The sequence below is a fragment of the Molothrus ater genome, chromosome 5 (genome assembly GCF_012460135.2).
Source record: "Molothrus ater isolate BHLD 08-10-18 breed brown headed cowbird chromosome 5, BPBGC_Mater_1.1, whole genome shotgun sequence".
Taxonomy (NCBI): Eukaryota; Metazoa; Chordata; class Aves; order Passeriformes; family Icteridae; genus Molothrus; species Molothrus ater.
The window spans coordinates 40,049,046-40,057,470 of record NC_050482.2 but is presented as its reverse complement, the minus strand read 5'-3'; the positions used below and the strand labels follow the sequence as shown (position 1 = coordinate 40,057,470).

Genomic DNA, 8,425 nt, shown 5'->3' with positions numbered 1-8,425 from the left:
TAGCCTATGAGCTTCTACCACAGCACATGGCACAGCACACACCACAGTTGAGATGGCCACAATACACAGAGTACCCTCATACAATTTCAGAGGGCTTTAAGCACTCACCCATACAGAGCAGCACCATACCCCATCAGAAGGCTTCAGGCATCTGCCCATACAGACTGACATCACTTCAGAAGGCTGCAAGCATCTGCTCTTCTTGTCCTTTAGCCCAACCTTTTATACCCCTGATGTTGATGCACTGCACCTGTGTGCCCTCTGTTCCCTTTGGTGGTTGTCAGTGGCCCTGGGCACTCCATGGCTCATTGCTGTCAGTGCTGCTCACCTGCTTTCCACAGCTGCAGCCCACTGGGGATGAGGCTGGGCCCCAGCCCCACTCCCAATTACCACAAACTGTGTGCCTACAAGCCTCTTGTTTACAGTGCAGGGGTTTTTTTCTGTTTATACTCTGCACCATCTGAATCCAGAAAAGAAAAATTTACCTAGTCTGAGACTGCTGATACCAGCTACAGGTAAAAACTGAGATTATCTTGAGATTAGAAGCATCAAGAGAAAGTATATACAAGCATAATACCTTAAAAAGAAGAAATATAAATGCTATTTAAAATAATAATCACATTTATAATGTAACATTTATAACTAAGTCAGATGTTCAACATTAATAAATGACATAAGGAAACAATCATATTTATAAAGGAGGTATTTATTTCTGAAGATTCAAAGAAGCATTGCACTTTTTTCTTTTGCATCTGAAAAGCAAACATTTTACTTGAGGAAGCAATAAAAAATAACAGAATAAAAAGGAGGAAACAGCACTATCAGTTCAGAATTTCCAATCTATTTGCAATTTGCTTCCACTTAAGAACAAGGCTGGTTCTTCAGAGCAATAACTGCATAGCATCTCGGGGACTTCACAGGATCAAATAACTTCACAAGTCCAGACCAGGCAATGTTTTTCTGAAAATGACATATGATTGAAGTGCATAAAAATTTGTTTGACTTGTAAGCTAAAATATTGTAATAAGTCCACATTTTGAAATACAAAATTGAAAATAAATAGAATTATCCTAATGCAAAGCAGGAAAACCACTTATATAATAAGAAAATGGGGGAAAGTTTGTGGTGAAAAAAGGACGCCCATAACAGGATCAATTTTAAAGTAATTTAATTATTTCTGGTGCTATCAAGTGATAGCTTCCCACCTGCATCATCAATAAAGCTTTGCTTTTTGGTTGGACTAGAGCAAAGAAATTAAGGATCATGTCATACTCATTTTATGTTGCACATTCTACTACTGAAGCTAATTAACTGACTTTTCAAATGAATCAGGCTGGCTGGATCTGGTCATCATCCTGCATTTGGCTTTTATAACTTTTGTTTTTCTTCCTAAAGACATTCTGTGAATCATTCAGTACAAGATTAAATCCATGCATAAATTACATTTAGAAAAGGTGAATTAGTGCTATATACAGCAAGTTTGATCTCCCACCTTGGAAATCATATACATTTCTCTGCAATTTTTAACCAGTTGGCATTTGGGAAAATACATCATTATTTAACTATTTCGAATTGCCTCTCTGTAAAAATACCAGTTAGAACAAAGGCATACATTTACTACAATTCAGTTCTTCCAAGTGCACCATGACAGAGAATAAAGTGAGTTTTCACTTATGATAAAATGGAGTTGTTAAAATGAAAGGTTTATAGAGGAAAACCACAGCTATTCATATGAATGAGTTTAAACTTTATTTAAAAATTTTATTTTGACCATGGCCCAGAACAGAAGCTGGAAGATGCTACTATTTCCTCCTAGGAAATTATTAGTTGTGTGAAAAATGTTTATTGGTGCAGAAAAAGTATTACCAGTGCTTTCAAGTTAACCAGGCCAAGCTCCAAATCAGTGTTAGAAGAAACAGTGTAATAATGGAAGTCATTGTGGAGTAATGTAATAGCATTTGCTTAGTATATCCCAGATCTATACTTGTAAAATATATCCAGGCTGTATGTTAGTCAAATGTACCTCAGCTGACCCATACAGTTAGAAAAAGTGCACTCTCTCTCATTACTGATCTTAATTAAGAAACAGTAAAAGAGAGTCATAAACATTTTGGATCTAATTCAAAATTTTTTGAATTATATGTTCCATAGCACATTAATTGAAAGTTTGAGTATTAACAGCACAATATTTGTTTAGCATTTCCAAAAATTTTAAATTATTAAATATCTCATTATGGTGTATAAAATGAGATTTGATGCATCTTTGATTAATTTATTTTTTACTATCTATTGACTAGTAATTACTATACAATTAAAAGAGCATAAACTTTACTGTTGCTGCTTTGTTGAAAATAAAAACATCTGCTGGGCATATGTTTATACTAAATGGCATGAATGCTTATACTTTTGCAAATATGATGAGAATAATAATTCTGCAACAGAGACTTTTCATCTGCACAGTAATAAACTGACTGAAATAGCCTCATTTCTGTGATGTAGCCTTTAGGTATCATAAAAGAGAATGCAAAAATACCTGCTCCTTGAGGTAGCAAAGACGATCCAGAAGTATCAAAACTTCTATGCAAGGAGCCAGAACAACCTTCAACTGAAAGAAAGATTAGATGCTATAATCCTTTGGGAAAGACAGGCAATACACTTCCAAATGGCTATATTTCCTCACAACAATTCCAGGAAGGTCTATCATTTTTAGGGGTTCTGTTGTATAAATGTCACCTTGCTAGTTCTCCCTATGGGATGGACATCTTCAAAACGGATTATATTAAAGATCAAAAGTACATGGAATGCCATAAAGTCAGGGAACTATGTTATTTAGTTGTTTTTCAGACATTGTCCAACAAGAAAATAATATTAAAAGTAGCAGAACAATTTTAAAGAGGGAAATAATGAATTTCAATAAAAAGAGTTTTTTTATGAAATAACTGCATGGAGACCAGTCTAGATTTAAAAGGAGACTGACATTCCATTTTCCAGTGCAATAGTCCCTCTTGAAAAAGAATCTACCATGTGTTCACTTTATTACTTTACTTACACCTAATATAGTTCTGGAATAGGATACGCTCCAAAGTATGGAAGGGGGAACTGCTTTGTTTATTGAGATTGCATACCACAGTGTGAGACACCACCTCCACATAAAACTTAACAGGGCTTTGTTCTAGACTAGCACATATACAAGGTTTTAGTATTAATCCTATAACTTTTACCATATTAAATGCTTCAAGCTCATTCATTCTGTGCTTGTACTTTTCATAGTAATCCATTATACAGCTGTCTGGGAGCTGCAAGGGATTAAAAAAGAGATATCAGAGTTATTGTAGTTACTTTTTCAAGGGAAATTTAGAATTAAATATTGTCACACTACAAAATGAAATCTGTGTTTCATTTTTGAAATTAGCACTTAGCTAATATTTATAATAATTTTCCAATAGCAGTTTCTCAGTTCTTATTTAGAGTAACTGTCCTTCACACAGCATTTTCCACTGACATGAAATACTGACATATATCCATTATTCAGAAAACTCCAGTCATTCTTAAATGAGAATTACACAGTGAAGTGGAGAGTAGCCAGCACTGCTGCTATGACTGTAATTGCCACAATTTGGAGCTGAATTTCATACACAGACAGTCCATGAACTTGACCAAGCCTTTTCAGCCCTTGCTGGCCAGCGCAGCAGAGCAGCTGCTGCAGCTGTGACCATGAGTGCTCTTCACAAAGCATGTTCTCTAAAGGGCAGCCAGACCACCACATCTCCTGGCTTTTGAAGGTCACAATGTGTCTGCTCTGCTGGCCAGGCCACAGTCCTGGACGCTGAACAACACACTTGAGCTGGCCAAAGAAGTGGGAGGTAAGATTGCAGCATTATTGCTGATGGAGGCTGCTGGGAAGAGCAGAGCTGGAAGAGCCTGATGCAGTACTGGGATTTTTGCAGGATGGCTGTTCTGTCGTGGCTGTGGAATGAGGGAATCCAAACTTAGCAGAAAAGTAACAGCTCTGACAGACATGGAGATATGGCACTGAGGGACATGGCTTAGTGGTGGACTTACAGTGCTGAGTTAACAGCTGGAATTGCTGCTCTTAAAAGTCTTTTTCAGCCCAAATGATTCTATGACTCTATGACAAAAGACTAGGAAAACTGAAGTGCTTAATAAATTTTTGCACATTTTGTTAGAAGAATCATCTGAGAGCGTGTGGCTAATACAGTTGCAAAGAAGTAAAATCTTTGTCTAAAATAGAGAAACAAACCAGGAAACCATATTTAAAAAATATGTAAGTTTTCAAATCAGGCGAGTATTATAAACTTTATCCTGGGACAGCCAAGAAAGGACTGAAGTGACCCAGAACTATTACTCATTGTCACTGAGAAGTTCTCAAAGAGAATATGTCAGACAGATAGCAGATATATGTCTTTTATTATAGAACAGACAGTTCAGATGCAATGCACTGAAAAAATGGAACAAATAAAGAATTTAAAACCACTCAAAGATGAGCAAATGAGTAATAATCAACACAAATTCATCAAGAATAAGTCACAAGTCAGTCCACTTGTAAGGAGGATAAAAGGATTCATTACAGACAAAAACAACTGGTTCTCATATATTTTGATTTCAGAAAGATTTTTGATAACATTTCCCTTAATAATCTTATAAGCAAATTTGGGAAACAAGCTTCAGTATAAAGTACAAAATGTCAGCAAGACTGTTTGAACAGCCATAACCAGAGAGTGGTTCCTAATGGGTCTGTGAGCCACTGGAATGACCTGCTGACTGGAGGTCCATTAAGGAATGCAGTATTTTCATTAAGAATTCAGACAATAGAACAGAAACCACATTAGCAAAGTCTGCAAATGTGCAACAGGAAGGCACTGCCAGAACTTAAAATAACTTTCAGAAACTGGAGCATTGCTTAGAGAAGAAGTTTGAAATGCTGCGCAAAAAAGCAGAAGGGACTAGGCTCAGGCAGAAAAAAACAGCTGTTCAGGATGGGGAGCACCAAATGACAGTCTGGAAGATAGAGCAGATCATAAGCTGAGGGAGAGTCACAGTTGTGCTACTGCAAAAAAAACCCCCCAAAACAATCACCATTCTGTTACATGTATGGGAGAGCAGCCTGCAAAGTGCAGGAAGTAATCCTTCAACTCTGGCAGTGGAAAAGCTCTAGCTGGAATACTGCATCCATTTTGGGGTATCAGATTTCAAAGAAAGAAATGAACTGTCTGAAAAAGCCCTGAGAGGGAAAATAGATCAGAGATCTAGAAAACATGACCTATGAAGAAAGACTCAGAGAACTGGAACTGATCAGGCTAAATGAGACAAAATTGAGAGTGGGGATAATAATAGTTTTTACAAGGCTATCACCAAGAAGTAGGGAACAGTTTGTTCACTATGTCTGTAGTGCATAGGGCAAGAACTAATGGGCTTGGATTGCAGCAAAAAAAAAAAAAAAAACCCAAACAAACCAGTCAGCCAAAAACAGGAAGAAACATTTTCTCTTAGAGGTTAATTAAGGACTGGCAAGGTTGTCAGTCTCAATCACAAGAAGCTTTTAGAAGATCTGACAAATACTATTTTCAGGAATGATGCATAATTCTAACTTTGCTTTAAAACAAGAGATCAGAAAAAAACTTTTGTAGTATTTCAGTCATATTTTTTAAATTCATAAAATAAATTCTCCCAACTGCAAAGGCAAGGTTGAGTAGCTTATCCAGCAGTACTAGTGTGGACTAACAAGAATTTTTTTGGTCTTATTGCTATTTTATTTCGTGTGAAGCTGTGCAAATATTTTAGACTTCTTTTTGTTTTTCTCTTCCCCTCTAAACAGCCAAACCAACTAAAATATACTGGTCATTAAATAAACAAAATAGTTTATTTAACCTCTGCCCTATAAGCTTTTCATTTCAACTGAGTATTAATAGGGTTTTAGTATAATGGATTTTTGAAATTACAGGCTATTTGGAATTAAAATACAAAGATCTATATTTGGAAAAATGTGATCTTGGAACCTTTCTGCTTTTGCTTCCTTAAAGTTCTCTATTTTTCAAGATGAAGCATTCAAATTAAAAGAAAATAAGCTGTGAAATGTTTGGCAAATAAAAAGTGGGTCAAAAATGTCTCTTGCACACTGCCTTACTCAAGTATGTGCTTTTCCACTCCTTCCCTGCCTATCACACATTCTGCCTGAACACATCCTGCTGTCATGGATAGACTAGGTACTATTCCAAACTGTGTCTCAGATAACAGTTTGGTGAGCAAACCAATTCAATGCAACAGCTCAGCTGGAAAAGAGAGAAAGTGTCCATTGAAAACCATTGGTAGAGAAGGGCATGAAACAGGTAACTGGTAGTTAGCCATGTGGTGAATTTATTGGGAAACAACTAAAATCCAGATAACATTGGCTTTATCTGAAACTGCAATAGCTTTCCACCTGCCTTCTGTACCTAACACAAACTTCAGCTCTCCTTCTAAGGTGAAGTGGGAGTAGTTTACTCTTGGCATTTTTGAAGAATTGTACTTCCACATGCAAAGCAAGCCCCATTCAGCCACTGAAGTTGTCCAAGCAACTGTTCTCTGTGTTGTCACTCATTTGTGTATCAAAAAAATTTCTTCATATATATGCATCGAACTTTTTTCTTACATTTTGATGTTGATACTATAAACATGAAAAAACTCAAATATATACATTTATCTTAATAATGACTCTGCACTCAAAGATCTTGCTTTTGTTACTGACACTGAAGTGACCTTCATTTCATTTTGGCCAGTATCTCCCCCCCGATACAGCTACAATGTCTCCTGGTCTTTATCAGGTTGTCAACAAAAGGACCTTGTCTCTTTGCATTGTGATGGTGGTGCACGCTTTATTTTGAACTGATTTCTTTGTGGATTGATGTTGTCACTTCAACAGCCAGAACAAGCAGGACAACCTGGCAAGGTCTCCAGTGACCTAGTTGTAACAATACCATATAGGTATACCATATATACCTTAAATACCATGTGGTGGAGATGGCACTAAACATGAGCCATAGGGCTGACTGATCTGTTGTGAATGCAGTGATCTGTTGTGAAAGCAGCAGAGCTCTGAGAGCATGTGAGATACCACACACCTGAGCACACCCACCTTGGACTGCAGTCCCACAGGCATGCTGATAGAGCACAGGCTGAAAAGAAGATATTCAGGCACAAGGCGTGGGGCAAGTACTGATACCACACTTCATGTTTGTTCAGAGAGGATTTTTTTCAGCTCTGTATCCTTTCCTAGACTAAGAGTATTTTCACTGAATCAAAGTCTCTTTTACTGCCCAATGCTGCACATGTTCTCCAGAGAAGAAACAGCCTAAGGATGCTATTCCACAGTCTGTTAGATGCAATTCCTCTTTGCTACCTCAAAGGGACTGCTTCTTCCTGCACTGACTGCACAATTCCATGTTTCCTCTCTCTACTTGTACCAGCACTATCAGGAACACTAATGAGAGTACAAGAAAACTGTAAGGCAATCCTTCTAGCAGAGCAGTGACTTAGATCAGTTCAAAACATTTGGGAGAACATACCTAACAGGAAATTGTATAACTTTTCCATGACTAAGGTAGTTAAAAATAATTTAATGTTATATATTGTAAAACAATGTAAAATGGATAATGAAATTACTGAAAGACTTAAGTTTATTTAGAACTTTGTTTAAAATGCACTTCAAATGAATGGAATCGATATTATTTATAATTATACCTAATTGAGATACAAGTCACATCTATTAGGACTCCTTGTCAGAGTAAAATGCTATAGTGCCATAACCGGGATAATATTTTGTCTATGTGAAAAACAGTTATGTTTAAAAACAGCATTACACTTTATAGAGGGCTATGCAAGTGTTACCTGAGCCGTCATTTAGTACTTCCCCAACTAACAAAGGACACAGGAAGTCTGTGAGATGGAATTCCTTCTGTCCAAGAAAACAGTGAAGAAAGTCAACTCTTCAACAATTGCAAAATGCATTAAGTGTGTAAATCCATGTAGTACTTTCATTTTTTGACTGCTTTGACTGTCTCAGTTAATTGCTCTTTCAGGATTCAGGGGAAAGTGGAGAGCACTGTTTTGGCTTTGGCTCCGTGTTTGCCCAATGGCTGAACACAATAAAACATACCAAATTACAAATATTCTTAGCAAAGACCAGAAAGTTTCAGATATTCACTGTCATTTCAAGATATCCACACTGATACTGGCTGTGGCGTAGACCTTAAGATAATAAGAAATCTTAGGCTAAAAGTCCCTCTCTTCCCCATTTCTTGCAAAAATTCTTGTTAGTTACCAGTACAGATGCATATATTCAGGTTAATTCATGTCTTAATGTATTACACAATTCCACTACTGACAGTTTCCCAGTCTTAAGTAAGTGGCTTTCCAATATTCTTTAAAG

The 8,425-nt window shown here is 36.8% G+C and overlaps 1 protein-coding gene across 1 annotated transcript in view; it reads right to left on the bottom strand.

Moving 5' to 3' along the window:
* Positions 1-688: 688 nt before the first annotated feature.
* The window catches only part of METTL25 (methyltransferase like 25), a 46,388-nt gene continuing 38,651 nt past the window's right edge, over positions 689-8,425 (bottom strand). The window contains 3 exon segments of the mRNA XM_036401163.1: positions 689-960; positions 2,534-2,605; positions 3,222-3,296. Coding sequence (XP_036257056.1) covers positions 862-960; positions 2,534-2,605; positions 3,222-3,296 — 246 coding nt within the window. The 3' untranslated portion in view covers positions 689-861.